Here is a 21,032-nt window from a genome sequence, read left to right as displayed (position 1 = left end):
TTTTTCTCTCAAATTTGTTCTCTCAAATCTGACCTAGCCTCCACCCACAACTAATGAGTATATATAGAGGAGGTGGAAATTAGGGTTAGGGTTTTTAGGAAACCCCTCAAATGGGCTTGGGCTTAGCATTGAAGGAGGAAGCCCAACAAATCTCCCCCTCCGACTTCAATGCGTCGGCTTTAGCATCAACCCGGCTCCTTCACAGCAGTCTTCAAATTTTCTTGCTAGAACCGGCTTTGTCATCATGTCGGACCAATTTTGGTCAGTGTGCACCTTGACGAGTTCAAGCTCACCACCTTCCACCACATCCCGGATCCAGTGATACCTCACATCAATATGCTGAGTGCGGGAGTGATAGGTAGAATTCTTTGCAAGATGGATTGCGCTTTGATTGTCACAACCCAGCTCGTACTTGTCTTGATTATGGCCGAGTTCCATGAGGAACTTCTTCATCCACAACATATCTTTGCTTGCCTCAGTAGCGGCAATGTACTCAGCCTCAGTTGTCGATAGTGCAACACATTTCTGAAGTCTTGATTGCCAAGAGACAGCTCCTCCGGTAAATCTCATCAAATATCCTGTAGTCGACTTCCTCGAGTCAAAATCTCCCCCTAAATTCGAATCTGAGTAGACTTGCAACTCGGCTTTGCCTTCTCCAAATCGGAGACATAAGTCTGTCGTACCTCGGAGGTACTTGAAGATCCACTTCACTGCTTCCCAGTGCTCTTTGCCGGGGTTTGACAAATACCGGCTTACCATTCCTACAGCATACGCCAAGTCGGGTCTAGTGCAAACCATTGCATACATCAAGCTTCCGACGGCGGATTGGTAAGGGACCTTCATCATCTCATCTTTGTCTTCATCAGATCTCGGACATTGCTTTTGGTTCAGCTTTATGTGTCCGGCTAGAGGGGTGCTCACTGTTTTGGCTTTGTCCATGCTGAATCTCTTCAAAATCTTCTCAATATATTTCTCTTGACTCAGCCACAGTAGCTTCTTCTGTCTATCTCGGATAATCTTTATTCCGAGAATCTGCTTTGCAGGGCCGAGGTCCTTCATTGCGAAGGACGAGCTCAACGCCTTTTTCAGGGCGGCTATCCTCGATTTATCTTTCCCTACAATAAGCATGTCGTCAACATATAACAACAAAATCAGAAAATCTGCGGCCTCATACCTCTTCACAAATACGCAGTGGTCGGCATCTGTCTTTTCAAACTTATGATCATTCATGAATGATTCAAACTTCTTGTACCACTGCCGAGGTGCTTGCTTCAAGCCATAGAGGCTCTTTTTCAAACGACATACCAAGTCTTCTTGGTCTGGAGCTTGGAATCCTTCAGGTTGCTCCATATATATTTCATCTTCTAAGTCACCGTTAAGAAATGTTGTCTTCACGTCCATTTGTTCTACCTCGAGGTCCATTGAAGCCGCCATGGCTAACACAGTTCGGACCGAGGTCATTTTCACCACAGGAGAAAAAATCTCCTCAAAATCAACTCCTTTCTTCTGATTGCAGCCTTTCACTACAATTCGGGCTTTGTATCTCGGCTTTTGCCCATTCTCTTCATTCTTAATCTTGTAGACCCATTTATTCTTCAAAGTTCGTCTTCCTTTTGGCAACTCAGTCAGCTCATAAGTCTGATTCTCGTGCAGAGACTTCATCTCGTCTTGCATTGCCTTTTTCCATTCTTCTTTCTCTGAGCTCATCACAGCCTCATCATAACTCTGAGGCTCACCGTCTTCAGCAACAACGGTGTATTCATCAGATGGGTATCTTGTAGAGGGTCTTCTTTCTCGAGTTGGATATCTCGACTGTTCTTCAGCTTGAGGACCCGGTTCATCATTCTCATCCCGGATCTCATCATCAACTCGGACCTCAATGTCTTGGTCATCATCAGCTTGTTGCTGATCATCAATTTCTTCATTTTCTTGATTTTCTCCCCCTGCTTCAGCTCGGACAGGAGGGACGAGTTCTTCACGTCTGACAGTAACCCGGACTTTGGGCTTCGAGATGTCATGAATGTTCTCATGCTCATGAAAGATCACATCTCGGCTTCTCACGATCTTCTTATTGATTGGATCCCAAAGTCGGAACCTGAACTCACATCTCGGCGAACCAAGATAAATGCATTCTTTAGTCTTTGCATCAAGTTTGGCCCTTTCATCTTTAGGGATATGCACGAAAGCTCGGCATCCAAACACTTTCAGTTGATTGTAGGCCGCTTTCTGACCTGTCCAGACTTCTTCTGGAATTTCTCCTTCAAGTGGCCGTGATGGTGAGAGGTTGATTAAATCAACAGCAGTTTTAACGGCTTCTCCCCAGAATGATTTCGGAAATCCGGCATTGGATAACATGCTTCGGACCTTCTCTTCAATAGTTCTGTTCATCCTCTCAGCAAGTCCATTCAGCTGAGGTGTCTTGGGGGGCGTCTTCTCAAGTCGAATCCCGACCGCTCTGCAATATGCATCAAATGGGCCGCAATACTCACCACCATTGTCAGATCGGACCACCTTCAATTTCTTGCCAGTCTCCCTTTCAACCATAGCATGGAATTCTTTAAAGGATTGGAGTACTTGGTCTTTAGACTTCAACAAATATACCCACACTTTGCGGGAATGGTCATCAATAAATGAAACAAAGTACTGAGCTCCTCCAAGGGATCTTTCCGACATGGAGCAGACATCAGTATGGACGAGGTCAAGAATATACCTGCGTCGTCTTGGTTGATCCGGTCTCACAAAAGAAACTCGGTGCTGCTTTCCAGCTAGGCAATGCGTGCAACTCTCCAACGCTTGGCCTTTCAACCCGGTCAATAATCCTTTCTTGTTCAGGATCTGTAGCCCTTTCTCGCTCATGTGGCTGAGGCGCTTGTGCCATAGCTCCAAGCTAGGTTCATCTCGAACAGAATTGGCTTCTCCGCCATTGATCTTTCCTTGCATCACGTACAAGGAGCCGTCTTTCTTACCTCGGGCCACGACCAAGTTTCCCTTGGCCAACTTCCATCTCACACTACCGAAGTAGTTCACTAACCCGGCATCATCAAGTTTGCCTACTGAGATTAGGTTCAAACGCATGTCAGGTACATGCCTCACATCCTTCAACACAAGTTGGCACCCGACATCCGTGGTCAGAGTTACATCGCCGACACCAACAATCTTGCTGGTCACCTGATTTCCCATCTTCACGACTCCAAAATCACCACCTTGGTAAGAGGAGAAAAACCTTTGTGTGGAGTAACGTGGAAGGAGCCACCGGAGTCAACAATCCAGGTGCAGTCATCATAAGCAACATTCAAATATTTATCCTCACCAAGGAGGAATATCTCAGCATCAGGGTTTGCAGCCACCGCAGTGGTGCTCTTGTCTTCCCTCTTCTTGGGAATAATCTGATCCGGCTTCACAGAGCCGTTCTTCTCATCATTTTGTAGGGTCCAGCAGTCTGGCTTCTTATGGCCTGTCTTTCCACAGTAAAAGCACTTCAACTCATATTTCGGCTTTGACCGACCTCTGGACTTGTCTCGTCTGTCACGACCTCTACCTCAGCTTTTGCTTCTACCGCGGGTGTCGGATTTCCCTTTGTTCTCAGCAACGTTGGCCTCAGACGTACTCGAAGTACCTCGTTCTCTTCTCCTGGATTCTTCGCCCAGGAGGCTGTCTGTCACGACATCCATCTTCAATTTTCCATCCGGAGTCGAGTTATTCAGGGTCACCACCAGAGTATCCCAGCTTTCTGGCAGCGAGCTCAACAGCAGCAATGCCTGCAATTCTTCATCAATTTTCATATCAGCCTTTGACAGTTGATTCACAATACCTTTGTAGGTGTTCAGGTGTTCAATCATGCTCATGCTGTCCTTGTATTCAAGCTTAACAAGTCGGCGAACCAGGTGTGCTTTGTTCCTGGGAGTCTTCTTCTGAATCATGGACTCTAGCTTCGTCCACAACTCATACGCGTTCGTGAATTCGGACACGTGCTCAAAGAGGCTTTTATCAATATATTTCCTGATCGTGGCTACCGTCTTCCGACTCAGGATCTCCCACTCCTTATCAGTTTTGCCTGCCGGTCTCTCATCAAGGATAATGGGCTCATGCAGATCTTTGCAGTAGAGATGATCTTCCATCATCGGTCTCCAATAAGTGAAGTTGTCTGCGGTCAACTTGATCATATCTCCATCATGAGTTATGCCACTGGTCTCCATCTCGTCTCCTTCAGAACCCGTCGAACCCGGGCTCTGATACCACTGTTGGGAAAACTCGGTTCCCTCAAGCTCGGCTAAACAGCCTTTGTGCAGAAGTCAATCAACAAGATCCTGATCTCGGATCTCGGCAATACCTCGGCCTGAACTTCACCAGGTCAGGCAGCGCAGCGGAAAAATCAAAACAAAAACAGGAGAGAGAGAGAAAAGAAGAACACAACCAGATTTAACGTGGGAAAATCTTCTTCAATGAAGAAGTAAAAACCCACGGGACCTAGTCCAGATCAGAAATCCACTATGAAAATAATGGTTACAAAGAATCAAATACACAAATGTGGTGGTTAACTCAACCTCTCCAACAATGGTGATAATCAAACTACCCTAGAGATGTTTCACTCAAACTCTCTCTAGAGATCTCTCAAATGCAAAGCATAAAGCTTTACTCAAACAATCAAAGAATTTTTCTCTCAAATTTGTTCTCTCAAATCTGACCTAGCCTCCACCCACAACTAATGAGTATATATAGAGGAGGTGGAAATTAGGGTTAGGGTTTTTAGGAAACCCCTCAAATGGGCTTGGGCTTAGCATTGAAGGAGGAAGCCCAACACTTTGTATAATATAGATAGATGTGTCACTTTGTTACTTTAATTTCATTTAAAGTTTTTTTAATTTACATTTTGCTATATTTTATGAACTTCAGCAACTCCTTTGCAAAATACAAACAGCTCATCAAGGTCCAATGGTATCAGCTATGATAGGGGGTAAGGTTTATTCTTTGTAACGAAAATTTTCTATTAATAAAACGTTATTTAATTTGGGAATTAATAAAGGAACTTTTATATTTTATTTGTTATTCTGAATAGATTGTATGAATTTCTACATACGCAAGCAAAATCAACGGTTACACAAACATTTGAGCATGAAGTTAGTGGTTCATATCCAAGTAAAGGTAATGATGTTATTAAATCAAATGTTGTTTTAATACTTTTTCATAACACAATATATTTACAATATTCTTTATTTTTTATCAATTTTATAGACAGCAAAAATGCTAGGCAGAGACGCAAAAGCATAATGGATCGGAAGAAAAATTCTGAGCAATTTGTCAAGTCCCTAAATATCAGTAAAATGAGTGATTTAACCAGTAAGTTATCAACGACTATAAAAACATCTTTGTAGTATACTATTATTTTAAATTTATTATAGCATTCGTATTTTTACAATACAAGAATTATTATCACTATTCTGATATAATTGTTGTGATAGGAATTGATATGACGAATGATGAATCAATGCGTTCAACTGATGGGCCTCCCATATGTGCAGAGAACTCTATATCACAGTATGCTGATACAAAATTAAACTTTTTTTATATTCAGTTATATATATATATATATATTAAATAAATGTTTTATAAGGATGATTCCTGTTCTCATATTTTTTTAATTTTTTTTATATAAGGATGGAAATCTCTTCTCCAATTGATTATTGTCCACGATTAATTTCAGGTGATTTGTTTTTCATTTTTTAAATTTAATTTGCCAATTATGATATTCTTTGTAACAGACTTTCTGTATTAATGCATTTGTTTAGATTATTGGGATGTGGGTGATCCCACTTATGTTTGTAAACATTGTGGAGCACAAATGTGGTACGAAGAGAGAATTAAGAAAGATCGTAAGGCTACCGTTCCTGAGTTTAGCATGTGTTGCGCCAATGGAAAAGTTAAACTTCCTTTGTTAAAAAAAGCTCCTGAAACGTTGCTTGAACTGCATGATAATTCAAGTATAAGGAACCGCCATTTTTTACAAAATATCTGTCTGTATAACATGCTTTTCTCCTTCACATCCTTAGGGGGAAAAGTTGATGGGTCAGTAAATGATGGTTCGGGTCCTTACTGTTTTAGAGTTGGAGGACAAGTTTATCATGCAATGGGCAGCCTTCTTCCCCTTGATTTTCATACTCCAAAATTTGCTCAACTTTATATATATGATACTGAAAATGAAGTTGAAAACAGATTGGGATTCCTAAGGTATATAAGTTGATTTAATTTTTTAAATATTCATTTATGAATCATATTATAATTCCTGAATTTAAGCTAATGTCTGTTATTTAATTGTTTAATACAATTTACAGATCAAACAATAATGAAGATTTGCTCGATCAAAGCATTGTCCTATCATTGAAGGAGATGTTAGATAAACACAACAGTATTGTCCAATCTTTTCGCTATGCTAGAGACCGTTATAACGAAGATCAACTCAAAGGCGTGAGATTGAGGCTTATTCGAAAGCGTGGCAATGATGGAAGACTTTATAATCTTCCTTCCGCATCTGAAGTAGCTGTTTTAGTTGTTGGAGATATAGACACCGCGATGGGTGATAGGGACATCATTGTTGAGACACAGGATGGAGTTTTAAAGCGCATTGATGTTAAACATCCATTATATTTGGGTTTGCAGTATCCTTTGTTATTTCCTTACGGTGAAGATGTTTATCGCGATGATGTCCATCGTAATTCAATTTCTACTGGTAGGACAAACCCAAGATCAACTATCAGCATTAGAGAATTCTTTGCATTTAGACTTCAGATCAGATTGGAGAGTCCCAAGTTCTCCATCAATCTAGAAAACTTTTCCAACAGTTCTTGGTTGATGCTTATACAATGATTGAGCACGAACGTCTTAATTTCATTCGTTACAATCAGGCTAATCTCAGAGCTGATTTGTACGAAAATGTAGTACATGCGTTTGACATAGGAGAAGATACAGCGGTCAAAACAGGCAGGCGTATTATTATACCTTCTTCTTTCACGGGCGGCCCAAGATATATGGCAGAAAATTGTAAGGATGCATTTGCAATTTTCCGTTGGGCTGGATATGGGTTTTTCTTTCTTTATGGGTTTGGAGGCACAGGAAAAACATTTATATGGAATACTTTGTCTGCATCTGTTAGATCAAATGGAAAAATTGTACTAAATGTTGCTTCGAGCGGAATTGCTTCCCTTCTGTTGCCTGGAGGACGTACAGCACATTCCAGATTTCGTATTCCTATTCAGATCAACGAAGATTCAACGTGTAACATAAGCCAAAATTCTACTCTTTCTGAGTTGTTGTCGAAAACAAGCTTAATTATTTGGGATGAGGCCCCAATGGTACACAGATTTTGCTTTGAGGCTCTTGATAGAACACTTAGAGATGTTCTTAGATTTTCTAATCCGAGTTTCTGTGATAATCCATTTGGTGGAAAAGTTGTTGTTTTAGGAGGTGATTTCCGGCAGATTTTACCTGTGATTCCTCATGGTAGCAGACAGGATATAGTTCATGCCACTATTAATTCGTCTCATCTTTGGCCGCATTGTAATGTATTGACTCTGACCAAAAACATGCGTCTAACTTCAGGAAATAGTAATCAAAAATTGATGGAAATAAAGAATTCTCCGAATGGCTTCTTAAAATAGGAGATGGTGATCTTGGAGATGATGTGGACGGGGAATCTATTATAACAATTCCAGATGCACTATTGATCAAAGAATCGGAAGATCCACTTTCAGATTTGGTTGATTTTGTGTATCCGAATATGTTGAATCATATTTTTTATCCTGCTTTTTTCAAAGAACGTGCCATTTTGACTCCTAAATTGGCAGATGTTGCTATCTTAAACGAGCGGCTTATGAGTTTTATTCCGGGTGAAGAACGAACATATTTCAGTTCAGATAGTGTTTTGAAGCAAGATGGAAATTCTGAGCTAGAGGATGTTGAATTCTCTCCTGAGATTTTAAATACCTTCTCATGTTCCGGACTTCCTAATCATAAATTAACTTTAAAGGTTAATGTGCCGGTTATGCTTTTGAGAAACATTGATCAATCAAATGGGTTATGTAACGGCACAAGACTGTTTATTTCTAGATTAGACAACCATGTTGTTGAGGCAACTGTTATTACAGGATACAATATAGGAGAAACTGTCTTAATCCCTAGGCTCACTGTCAGCTCGTCTTCATATACGTTTCCTATAAATTTCCAAAGAAGACAATTTCCCTTGGTGGTTTCATTTGCAATGACGATCAACAAGAGTCAAGGACAATCGCTTTCTCATGTTGGAATTTATCTTCCTAGACCTGTTTTTACTCATGGACAATTATATGTGGCGCTATCAAGAGTAAAGAGCAAACAAGGATTGAAGATTCTTATATTTGATGATAATGGTTGTGTTACAAATAGTACCTATAACATTGTCTATAAAGAAGTAGTTGATTTGATTTCTTTTTGCAGTTCACAAACTTGAATGCATTTATGATGAAAAAATCTTTTTATTTTTTTTAATTTCGTGCATGTCCTTCTGATTTTTTTTACTTATGATTCCGGATAAAGTTATGCTATATTTTTTTAATTATTTTTATATATTTTTAAATGTCGTTAATGTTATATATTTTTTTTTCTTTTTTCAGATTATGATGTGCATTGCTTACAGAACCATCAAAGCAATTAGGAGTAAATTCAATTGGTGGTACAAATCCTATAAGAAATGCCTCTATTATGTTTGTGAAGATTTTGACAGATTGTTTTGTAATAACTGCCAAAAACATTAGAGTGATGACCAACCAAAGTGAGTTATTTTGTCCAACGAAATTTTCTGATTTTTAATGTTTTGTTTTACTACATAATTGAAACTGATAATTTTTAAGTAGTCATTTCATATTTTGTCGAACATCTTATATATGTGTAATATTTTGGCTGATTGTTTATGTGATAACAATTCCCGTACCTATAGTTATATAAGTTAATAATTTTTATTAAACGTCAATTCATTTAGAAGGATGCGACAAGATTCGATCGACAACCGACTGAAATTTTTTTCCCTCCGTGCAGCGCACGGGTAAATAACTAGTTATATTTGAAATATCCCGTCCAATAGAACAATATTTAGTAAACTTTTATTTTAAAAAATATAAACCTTATTTTGAGGTAATTATTTCGATATGCCTATAGTTGCCCCGATAAGATTCTATACACAACACTCTCACTAATAGTATTAGAATAATTTATTTTACTACGATCTTTATAAAAAAAACAAATAAAATAATTCACATGCCTATATGAGGAATTATTTTACAGACTCGTTCAAAAACTCATTATCATTTATGAACGGTTAATTTTTTTTTCACAATTAGATCATTTAAAATTTTATTTTTTTCAGCTATTTATTTAAAATGAAAACAACACTGCTACAATAATCAAACAATTGTATTAATATTTATGTATTTATTTATGGGATAGTATATTGTAACAACCAAATAATATTACTAATAATATTGTTATCATATCTTAATCGTTGATTTTCGTCAATCAACGATTATCATTTATTGCGAATTAATATTTAATTAATGAATTTGATTGCGAAAATAATAATCATTGTTCGGCAAAAAATCAACGATCAAGATATTGTAGTAATATTGACAGTAACATTATTGGGTAATAATAATGGGAATAACATCTATCCTTTTAAAGGATATAAACTTGTATCATTTTAAATCTTAACCGTTGATTTTCGTCCATCAATGATTATAATTTATTAGATTAAAATTATTAACTAATTAATAATAAATTTAGCCAATTAAGTTTGGCCCAATAAAAAATAGAATAAATATTTCCAATCATAATACGTGCGAGTTTGGGGTCAATCACTGTGCGTGGCTAAAAGCTATTTGTTAATTGTTATGATTGGCACGGACATACTGCAAAATCGCACGTGCATTGACCACTAAGACTTGGAAGCTTCGGAGGAAAGGTCAAAGTGGCCCTCTGTCCTCTATCCTTGGTAACAAGCCCTAATCTTTCTTCTGTTCAAACTTCCGAAGCAAACCTTGTACTGCAGTGATCCAATAATAACAACCCCAAGCCCCAATTCATATTATTAGGTTTTGCATTCTCTTCTTTTACTTCAAATTCCAAATAGTTTTTATTTTTATTTTTTGCTTCATTGCGTGAATTGCCTGTTGTGAGTTTCCGTTTCTTTGATCAATTTGGTGCACTGAATTTCGTCCTCTGTTACTTCAATTATCGATTTGAAGTAGCTTAACCGTTATTAATATCTGTGTTTTGGCTGATTTGTTCTTCACAATTCAGTAGCGTAGCGTTTTTACTTTATATCAGTTGTCATGTTTGTTTGTTTTTTTTTGGCTGGAATTTAACGGTTTCTGAACAAACATTGCAATTGGGTTTTGTTTTCCTAATTAAATTATGAATTTTTTTCTATATGAGGGGTCGTATCTTTTTTTAACCTAATGATGTTTTGATTCTGATTACAGTGATAACTTGGGGAAGCAGGATGCCGGGCGTGCGGTATTTGCCTCCTGTAAACACGTTAGAGCAAAAGTTACAGATTGAAAAGAGGCTTGGTAGCGTAAAATCATGCAAATACTTTAGTCTTCTCACGAAATTTCTCAGTCTCAAAATTAGTAAATCTGAATTTGATAGGCTCTGCATAGCAACTATTGGTAGAGACAATGTTCCGCTTCATAATCATTTTATCAGGTCAATCTTGAAAAAAGCGTCTCTCTCCAAGACAGCCCTGCCAAGAAATAGCACAGTGGAAGGTTCTTTGAATGTCAAAACGCCCAATGGGTGTAACAATCTTCAGTTTCTGTGCAAGGATTTTCTTCAATCTCCTCGGAGAGGTAGGACTCCAAACTTGCGTTGCCGCAGATTCAGGGACCGTCCTAGCCCTCTTGGTCCTCAAGGGAAGAACAACGACATTGGGTTTGAGGATTCGGCCCCTAAAATTCATGAGCAGCAAAACACTGTTGGTCCTCAAGGGAAGAACAACGACATTGGGTTTGAGGATTCGGCCCCTAAAATTCATGAGCAGCAAAACACTGTTGATCTACATTCTGTAGGTAGCAAGCGCCCTCTATCTCTGGAAGATGGGGAGGAGGTTGATGAGGATTCTGAAAGCCTGAACATATATAGAAGGAGTCCTGTTCGTGCGCCTTTGGCAATTCCCACCTACAATAAAAGAGCACGAAAACTTTCATGTAAAGGATTACCATCCGATACCGTTACTGATACCTGTAAAAGCATTGGTCAACTGCCTGATGCACCTTCTTTAACAAAAAGGTTGGAGCAGAAATTGGAAATGGAAGGATTGATGATATCAGCGGATGCAGCCAACTTGTTAAATAATGCGCTTGATGTTTACCTCAAAAGATTGATTAAACCCTGTTTGGATTTAGCTGCTTCAAAATCGGGAAATAAATTTAGTGGTCCAATCCAATCTGGTTTGTATGGGCTACCTATTGGTAGGCGTGTGCAAAAGCCAATTGGATCTGTTTCTGACTTTAGAACAGCAATAGAGTTGAATCCTACTATACTAGGGGTAGATTGGTCACTACATTTTGAGAAGGTTTGCCTACGTGCATCCGAAGAATGAACTAAAGCAAGTTCAACATTGTACTGATCCAAGCTATAGTTTGAGTTTTCCTCAAAGTTAGGATATTGGAATGGGTTAAATCCTTTCTGAATCTGATATTGGTTTTTCTCTCATAAATTGCAGACGAAATATTAGTGTAAATATGGGAAGTTTTGAATTCGGTGACCATTCTGTACAGGTTTCAGTGCTGACTGTTTTGGTTTGGAACATTATGACATGTTAAATCATAAAAATATTGCCAACTGTAAGAATTAGGGATCTTCTAGATATCTGTAGGTTATCTCTTTATTTCATTATGATTCTTTTTTTTATAAAACATATATTCAGTCTTTCAAGACCTAGAGTTGTGTTCCTCAGTGTTACTATTTCTGAGTATCATTGATGTGGTGTGTGGTAAATTCTAGCTTTTTCTATATATGCTTGTATAAAGATACTCATGAATTTACATCTACAATGAAAATGTCATCCTTTTAGTTTGTTTCAATTGCATGCAAACTGCTCTTCATATGTGTAAATAGCAGGACATATGAAAATGCTTGTTTTGCTCCACTTTGTTTTATTTGTGCATTTTCTAGAGGTTGAAATTGCAAAGCATGAAAGAAAAATGAAAGATCCCACTGAAACCATTTTGTTTTTGAAAAATGCATATTCAAGCAGTACTAAGTTTTGTTATTTTACCTGCGCTGTTTAGGGATCTAGAGATGTAAATGCTTTCTATGTAACAGTGTTCTATTTTTTTTTATCGCAACAGCTATAAAAGTAATATATAACAGTTGGTAGGGGTGGTGTTGTTCTTTCTTCCAGGGATTGAATTTCATGCAATTAACCTGAAAATCACAAATGTGCTTTTTCTTGTTGGGTATAAAATACTTGAATGTGCAATTACATGCTTGGATTTAGATTCCTAGCAGTTAGTTTCTGATTTCTGCATACTTTAGTTGTACTTTAGATATGACTCAGAGTCCGTAACCTGTCAACCTGTTGGTTTTAACTTCTTGGAAATGTCTATCTTCAACAGAAGTGAATGTTAGTTTGCCTCAATTGAAACAAATTTATAATAGTCTTTTAGATTCTAATGTAAAGCCTCATTCATTCATTTTATTTCATTTTGGTGGTGGGGAAATGATGATCCTATGTGACTGCAATCTTAGTTAATTAAGAATCTTGAAGGTTAATAAAATTTTGGCAGTTTCCCTGTTATGGTGAGCAGCAAGAGTCATGCTCTACCTTGTAGATAGGTAAATCGAAAAGCGCGTTAGTTTTAAATATTGCTAACCTTCTGTTTCAAATTTCACTTATACTTCTACTTCAATATGAATTATTTATTGGGTTCTATTGGAATTTGTGTTTGCTTTGGATAACTTAGATGGTTTTTGCCTTGCTTCTTATATGTGATGTTTTAAGTGTATATAATTGCCCATGTTCCTACGAGCTTTTGTGATTCCAGAGTCTTTGTAACATTCCTCTATATCACACTTCAAGTTGAGCCATGTGTTGGAGAATTTGGCATTCAACTGAGCAGAATGGGATGTGTATCCTAGCCTTGCCCAAATAATTTATCCACTTTCTTTGTGGAGGAGATATTTGGATGACCAGTGAGTTTTTGTTGATGATAAGGGTTACTTGCAAGTTAAGCGATGTCTCTTACCAAGTTACATAGTGTATCTTTTACCAATTTTTCCTGAAGCATTTGTTTGCTGATTGTTTTTGTTAAGTGAAGGTATTTATTGCTTGTTATGGACATGGTTTTTCAACACCTGGCTCTTCAATCTTTTTTGTGTATAGGTCGGTTGTATGCAGATGGTTTGTTTAGACTACTCTTTCTTCACCATCCCTGGTTGGCTCAACTTGTTGAAGGGATTCAGAAAAGGCTCTTAACGCCCTAATAAGTGAATGAATTTAAATTTACCCTTTACCTGGTGGTTAACCCTTCCTAAGTAGATTTCCCTGCGCCTAGCCTTTGATTGGTGAACCTTTTGTGGCCTTATAGGTAACTTATCCTCACCACAACTTTTTCTTACCCAAAAGCAAGAAAGACTAGTCTGTCTGTCTGTCTTTTTTCTTCAGTTTTTCTTGTTTTACCATTTGGTTTAAGGAATCAATACGATTTTTTAATTTAGTTTCTGACTTCCGAAAATCTCTTTTATATTGATGTGGTCCTTGTCTTAGCCCCTCTTTTGAATTTTGTTAGATCCTTCTTGTATGTTTGATGTCCTTCATTATGGTGTATTATGCATTTCCAAGTTATCATTTTTCGCATATTTTATTTTATTTTATTTTCTTTTTGGGTGATGGAATTGTTTTTATTTTATATAGAAAATGGAGGACACAAAGTGCAAAGACAAGATCGTCCTGGTCCACGTGATTTTGAAATTGATTGCGATCATAATTAATACAAATACGGTCAGCAAATTTAACTTAATAGGTTTACACTTGCTTGTTTGTTTGTTATGCCGTTGTATTCGTGCGGTGAAGTTGATTGTCACAAGCCAACAGACGAAGAAAAAAAAAATTAGAAAATTGCCAGTTGAGTAAGCTTATCTAGAAAACTTAAATTAAACATGAAAGAAAAAATATTTGCATAAATCCAATTTTTTTAATGGTATGTTTGGATAATGAAGACTGGAGTAAAGGAAAGATTTTAGGTAAACTTTCCTCACGTCACGTCAAGAGTTTTATGAAACGATAACAAGAAAACGAGAGATGCACAAGTGATCTAAAATCCATTTACTCATTTTATTTGAATAAATTCAAAATTCTTAATTTTGAGAACTTTGAATTATTTGGAACATTCAAACAAAGCAAAACCCAACCTTAACCTTTTCTCTTTCCTTACATTCCTTTCCTGCACATCCAAACATTTCTTTATTATCCGGAAACAAATTTATTAACAACAAATAATCTACCTACTCCTTGCGACTTTCCCACATTAAAAATTGTAAAATGCATTTCACCAAAAAAAAAAAACATGTACTATTTGATTTGAGACTTTGTGTTCAATTAAAGCACGGAACAATCGGTACGAATTTTTCCATTTGCTGCATTCTTGACTCCAACGCGACCCAGTTTGGTCATGGCAGCAATGAAGTTGTTATTGAAAGTGTTGCTATTAGAAGCAAATGAATTAACAGTGGCCCTGGACCTTGTGTCCGTGAAGAGGATTTGATCGGAAGTGAAGAGACCCTTCCCTTGCTGAAGGTTCTGGTAATAAACATTGTCGAATGTACGAGGAGTGGTTGGGTCCATGTTGATGGCTATCCTTGGATCCACATTCCTTGGGCACATTTGTTGTAACTGTGTTGCGTATTGCTTGTTCAATGTTGGGTCCACTGGACTTTTGGGACTGAAGTTGTATATTCTATTGGAGAACCTGTTACAGTGGGAGAATCCAAGGGTGTGTGCCCCTACAAAATGACAATTGAAATTGAATTGGCACGTTGATAGAGGAAGGAAAAGCGCAACACTACAAAGAATTGGCCCTATATTGGTTCACATTTCAAAATGAGGATTCATTTTCACAATTTTTCTGACTGGTTTTTGCATGTGCGATGTTATTTGAATTATTTGGATTGGATGCTTAGGCCCTTCGTTGGGTTTCGAGAAATTTCAAAGTATATATTATTTATTTATTTTTGTACACCAATGACCAAACTAATAAACACATAATTTATTTGATAAGATTTCAATTTAAAATGTACAAATAATTGTGTTTTATTATATTTAATATACAAATTATTTAGCCGATGGGAATCAAATAGTTTTTTAAACAATTCAAGCTAATGTTGTACAATCAAATGTTTTATACTTAATTTTGATTCACTATTTAGGTATGAAATTTTTCCGAGTTTGCTGGCATAGTTAAACTTTTTAATAATTTATTAGAAATTGTATTTTAAAATTTACTTCAATAGTGGATTAAAAGTAAGAATTTATTTTTGATGTACTGTCACTGTCAAAAAAAATTTACATTTTCAATTAATAATGTGCTATTATATCATTTATTAATTTTGTCAAATTTGTTAAATGATGTGTGAGCACTGAGCAGTCAATACATTAATGAATGATAATATAGAAACAAAAATTACATTAATACAATATCAAAATTAAAGTCTAAAACCAAACTCAAAAAACTACAATTAAACTTTATGTAAGCGACTAAGGTTAATTATATATACGGTGTATCAATATATCTATCAAAATAATTCTCCTGCAAAATATATACAAAATAAAAAATCATGATAATGGGAAGATTATTAACTACTCATGTATAAAGAAAATCTCTTATTCTTTATTAAAAATCATTTCAGTCATGGGGTCATGATTTGTTTATATTTTAACTATATTTTTAATGAGGAAAATATTCTTACTATAAAAAAAAATTCACTAACTATCTAATTACTATTAGATCAGTATTTTCTCTCTTCAAAGAATTTTCAACATTCTCTTTCTGATTAAATAGTGATTAAATAAGTAATAAGAATATTCTCTTCATCTTTTAATCTCATAACTAAAATAATATACATCTAATAGCAGGAAATAATAAAACTTTTGGTGCATAAGCACCTAAGAAATTCTATGTGCTTTAGGGGACCACTTAAGAACATTCACGGGCATTACCTGAGAGGGCAATCATGTCAGTTTGGGAGAGCCCGTTTGCCGCAAACAGTGAATTCAGCTGATTCAAATTAAAGCCTGGCTGAGGAAGCCTTCCATTTACATCTGAAGCTCTTGAAACTAGTCCATCAAATCTTCCCAATTCAACCGTATAAGAAGGTCCACCAGCCTGCATATTCAGTTAATTACATCTACTAATTATTAATTAAGCTCCTAATTAATCACAAAATCCAAATAATGTTCACTCGAATTTGAATTATTGAAGAACAAAGTCACAAACCAATGCAACAACATCCCGGGTTGCCAAGGCTAGAATATCAGCACATGAGACTTTGTTCCTGCACTGTGGTACAGCATCTACTGCTGCTTTTGCTTTTATCACTGTGTCAAATCCATCACCCGCCAATGACAGATTGTCAGAGTTATCCTTCTCTGCTTGGTTGTTTCCTGTGGATGCTACCATAATTGAAGCATCACAACCCTGTTATATTGTAAACACAACAAAATTATTACTTAGAATTTTAATGAGTTCAACAAGGTATATCTCATTCCACATTAAACCATGACTAGTACTAACGGGTGAGGTGAGGACGATTCTTATGCGCATTCTTAATTTTACATAATTGTAAAGATACTGTTTTTCGAATTCGAATCCGTGACCTTTCGGTTATAAAAGAACAATTTTAACACTTCTCGAAACTAATAAAAAAGTTACATATATTACTTATACGTAGGGGTTATATTGACAAATTTTTTTTCTTACAAACTTATAAATTACACTAAGTCTGACTGGTCAGACTTCAACCAAGAGTGTATGACCGTCAGACTTAGTGTAGTTTGTAAGAAAAAAGGTTTGTCAATATAATCTTCCCCTTCCTTATAGATAGTAAGCTAATAAAGAAGTTATGAAATTGATTACCTGGACAAAGCAATCGTGAAAGAAGAGACGAAGGGTAGCAGGAACAGTAACAAATGTTTGTTGGAATTTCTGTTGAACAACTTGTCTAACGATGCTTTCAACATTGGGGCAGATTTTAGCATAGTGGTTTGGACTAAGCTGAGCAGAAGTAAGATAAGGATAAAGACACAAACTTAATAATGAGAGTGAACAAACAAGTATAAGATTAAGCCGACCCATTTTGCAGCTTTTGTGGTGGGAGATAAAGAAGGACAAGAAAATGCAGAGATTTTTTTGTTGTTGCAAAGGAGTGAATGATGTTTCAGTGGTAAAGCATAAGGGGGTATATATGAACTATGAAGTCCGAAGTTGACGTGGTAACGACTCATAAGCCAGTTGTCTTCGAATCTTTTCAACATTATTTTTTTACAGCAAGAAAGTTTATTCTTTATTCTTTGAATAATAATAGAAACAATAGTTGGGCTTCGAAAGGGACACCGATCATGAGGTTGGCTATGTCTATGGCCGCCTCGCGTTTCATTCAAATCAATGCTTTAATCTTCGAGTTAGGACTTAGGACCATGGAACGGATCTTATTTGAATCCAAATTTTCCAACTTGCTTAAAGTTGTCGACCAAGTTCAGTTAGCATTTAATAAATCAAGAAGAAAAAAAAGTTAGGGGCTCCTCAAATTTAACACTGGAATATGGTGTAAAGTTTAATTTGCAAATATATACGAGAAATATAATGTGTAACTTGGGTTGAATTATTTACTTTACATAAACCACACGCGGTTGAAATATATGTGCGCTCACAGATTTAATAAATAATCAAAATCAAAAGAGCTTGAAGCACATCACTTTTAGTTTTGAGCAGGGGAGCCACCGACTGTATATACATCACCATATCATCCTGAAAAGTAATGAAAATAGAGTTTTTTTAATACAATAATGGAAATTGAACACATAATCTAATACAAATTACTTAAATCTCTTATCACTGGATAAATCATAGTGGCTTATGAAAATAGAATTTTTACACTACGAGGAACCATATATTTTAAAGTTACGGACAGAAGTTTAGTTTGACTGTTGAGGAGACACTGGTCGGTTTTATAACTATTAATTGGTAGGGTATTAATTAGGCCATGTCCTCTCTTAAGAGCCTCATGACATGTGATGAGGGAAAAGACATTCGCCCTTAGCAGATATAGAAAAAGAGTAATGTTTGTTCATCCAATAAATTGTTGCATTCAAATTATTAATTGCACATACATAACATTGGTTAGATTATTACATGTGGAGAGTGTAGTTCAACTGGTATCTATACTTTGATCGTTGTCAGGGATTGTGATTAATTATTATGCGGGAGTTCGATAGGACACACTCCCATTTATTTTTATAGGATTTTTTAATTTAATGCGATGTTGTCTCTATACAATTTTTTGGAAATGAACGGAAATTCAAATTCTAAACGTGAAAAATACTACTTTTCAACGAAGGAGGTAGTGGGGGGAATAATATCCTTCATATTATGGATTAGCTTACCTGTATATTAATTTATCTCTTCGATTCCATAAAAAGTCATTCATGTTATAATTAGAAAATTTTGAAAATATTTGCAGACTAACTCTAAATAATTAACATATTAGAATATAAATTTATAATCATATACTTATCACACCACGTACTTGAATGCCATTAAAACAACCCCTTAATTAGCTTTTCCTTAAATATATTTTTGTACAAATGATTTCAAGGTGTTTTTCTATTATTATTATTTTTGTAATTTTCTTGTGAGATGCCTTATCCTCTAACTTTGTACTCTTCTTTTCTTTTTTAATGGAATTTCTTCTAAAATCAATAAAAAAATTATTTGTTGGACAATTATTTTGATGGCCATGTGTAGATACAGACATTTCTCCCTGTAAGCAATCAAGAAAACTATTTGTTGAGGAGCATAGTCTTTTTTTTCAAAAAAATTGTTGATCAGATAAGTTCGATCTGGATTATAAATAATATAGGGATGATGAACTGTCCGTGATTCTTATTAAAACAACTTGTAGGCAATTTTAATTTTTTTAAGCCATTTTGTCGGATAGTATTAAGCTTATGACTCATAACTTTTAAACATTGCCCATGGCAATAACGCTACCAACCAAAAACTAAAAATTGGGCAATGGGGTATTTGTTAGAGGAAATTATTTTTTTATCCGAGAATCATGATGTCCAAGAATATAGAGAAAAATGAAATTTATGGGAATATTATCAAAAAATTGTTTGATATGTCAAAATATTCATGATAATGTTGGATTAATTTTTTTGATACTATATTTGGTTGATTGTAAAATATTGCTGGAATGTGGATTGAGATTAATTATCTCCAAAAAATTATCAAATATTCTCATCACATGAGATTATCAAAATATCATCCATTTGATGGTATTTTAAGATATAATTTTTCTTCATAAATATGAATATCGGGAATCTGACTTTTTCGGAAAATGTTTTACAAACTTTATACTAAACGTGGGTAAATCGAATTCTCAATATCACTTTTTAAGAATTTAAAAAAATTTCTTTCTACCAACCTAAGGGTAGCTTAGCGAGTGCCAACGGGTTTGCTTTCGTCAGAAACTCAAATTTTGATCAAAGTAAATTTTTAAAATTCTTTGAAATCAGAGGAAAATCGGTTCCATCTCGTAAGGGGGATTAGTTTCACATTTTCTCCCGTGATAGTAGTTCAACGCATTCTATATTTCAATAAAAAATTAGTCTTGGGGCATACTCCAAAAATAAAATAGTTAAAGGAGATTGTCCGAGGATACTTTCAGATTATTTAAAAATAAAAACAAAAACAAAAACCATCCCCCCAATGATATTAAAAAGAAAAAGAAAAGTCAAGTAGAGGATGCTAATGTGAGTCATAGAATGTAAGCAACTAAGGCAGTTTGTGGTGTTGTGAACCACATGTTCTTTACACTGCCGTGGGAGATAAACGATTTGGGTAACAGTGGTTCGAAAAGGAAAGAGGTCAATTCAAACATTATAAGCTAATTACCCATGTGCAACTACTTTTAATAATTGGCAGCTCATGCACGTAATCTCATTCTTAACTTTATGTCTTTATCTTTGACTTTTCCAGCTCCCTAACTTGCTTCGTTTTTTTCCCTCTTGCTCTTGCAAAGCTTGAATGGTTTCTTAGGTTGGTTTAAGTTCTTATCTAATCATTGTGGTTCAGGTTTTTCCTGGTACAGAGTGTATGGGTGCGTTTGGTTTGAGTAAATTTTTTGTTTTTATTTTTATCTATTATTTTAAAAATATTATTTTGTTTGCATTTTATTTTATTCTTTATAAACATTTTACTAGTACTCTTGTCGTTTGTCGTATTCGTTGGTTTACAGTGTCTAATTTATGATTGGGCACATTCAAGAAACAACAAAAGAGAACGCTACAAAAAGGTACTTTGCTAATAATGTCACAATTATACAGATTTGAACCAATATTTTATATAAGACCACTTGTATTCATTATCTGTATATTTTACTCAACATAATATTGCTTGTCTTTATTTGCCATATTCTCTAATGCCTATTGTGTATATATACACATATATGTATTATTTGGATGAATAGCTTCTTCAAAGATGGTAGAAATTAATTGATTAATTAATAACATTTGATGTGTCATTAATAATATTCTATTGGTGTTTATTATTTAATTAATTTTAAGGAAAAATTATTATTACTTTTACTAAAAAATTAATAACTATAAAAGTACATATGATCACGAGTTTTAATGTACTTAAAATTTGAATATGAGGTGACATTTATATTTTTTAATTTCAACTAAATAATTGTTTTTTCTCTCTCTTAATATTGCAAAAAAAAAAACAAAT

The 21,032-nt window shown here is 35.5% G+C and overlaps 2 protein-coding genes and 1 pseudogene across 3 annotated transcripts; 2 read left to right on the top strand and 1 right to left on the bottom strand.

Annotated features, from left to right (window-relative positions):
• The first annotated feature begins 6,857 nt into the window (after positions 1 to 6,857).
• LOC133293148 (uncharacterized) lies at positions 6,858 to 8,479 on the top strand (annotated as a pseudogene).
• A 1,537-nt stretch (positions 8,480 to 10,016) lies between these two features.
• Positions 10,017 to 11,797, top strand: LOC133293135 (uncharacterized). The gene is made up of 2 exons (XM_061491672.1): positions 10,017 to 10,112; positions 10,503 to 11,797. The coding sequence occupies exon 2, from the start codon at positions 10,523 to 10,525 to the stop codon at positions 11,621 to 11,623; it is 1,101 nt and encodes a 366-aa protein (XP_061347656.1). The 5' UTR covers positions 10,017 to 10,112; positions 10,503 to 10,522; the 3' UTR covers positions 11,624 to 11,797.
• A 2,676-nt stretch (positions 11,798 to 14,473) lies between these two features.
• On the bottom strand, positions 14,474 to 17,537 carry LOC133293084 (peroxidase 51-like). Of its 2 annotated transcripts, none has more exons than XM_061491611.1 (4): positions 17,157 to 17,537; positions 16,518 to 16,718; positions 16,241 to 16,406; positions 14,474 to 15,027 (listed from the first exon to the last, which is right to left on the bottom strand). In XM_061491611.1, exons 1-4 carry the CDS (start codon positions 17,373 to 17,375, stop codon positions 14,624 to 14,626), a joined length of 990 nt encoding a protein of 329 aa, XP_061347595.1. In that variant the 5' UTR covers positions 17,376 to 17,537; the 3' UTR covers positions 14,474 to 14,623. The 2 variants fall into 2 exon arrangements, with proteins under 2 accessions (XP_061347595.1, XP_061347596.1); XM_061491612.1 differs by having other exon boundaries at positions 16,527 to 16,718.
• Positions 17,538 to 21,032: the final 3,495 nt, after the last annotated feature.

Source organism: Gastrolobium bilobum, unplaced genomic scaffold (genome assembly GCF_033153095.1).
Source record: "Gastrolobium bilobum isolate Gb01-03AN ecotype WA unplaced genomic scaffold, APGP_CSIRO_Gbil_v1 utg16185, whole genome shotgun sequence".
NCBI classification, from domain to species: domain Eukaryota; kingdom Viridiplantae; phylum Streptophyta; class Magnoliopsida; order Fabales; family Fabaceae; genus Gastrolobium; species Gastrolobium bilobum.
Note: the sequence above shows the minus strand (reverse complement) of the source record. Positions and strands in the feature narration are given on the sequence as shown.

Excerpts from the sequence above, each read along its gene's own strand:
- LOC133293135 (XM_061491672.1), top strand. The coding sequence starts at position 10,523 with ATGCCGGGCGTGCGGTATTTGCCTCCTGTAAACACGTTAGAGCAAAAG.
- LOC133293084 (XM_061491611.1), bottom strand. The coding sequence starts at position 17,375 with ATGGGTCGGCTTAATCTTATACTTGTTTGTTCACTCTCATTATTAAGT. Across the intron at positions 16,719-17,156 it reads TTCACGATTGCTTTGTCCAG|GGTTGTGATGCTTCAATTAT; the intron begins GTAATCAATTTC and ends ACAATATAACAG. Across the intron at positions 16,407-16,517 it reads CCCGGGATGTTGTTGCATTG|GCTGGTGGACCTTCTTATAC; the intron begins GTTTGTGACTTT and ends CTGAATATGCAG.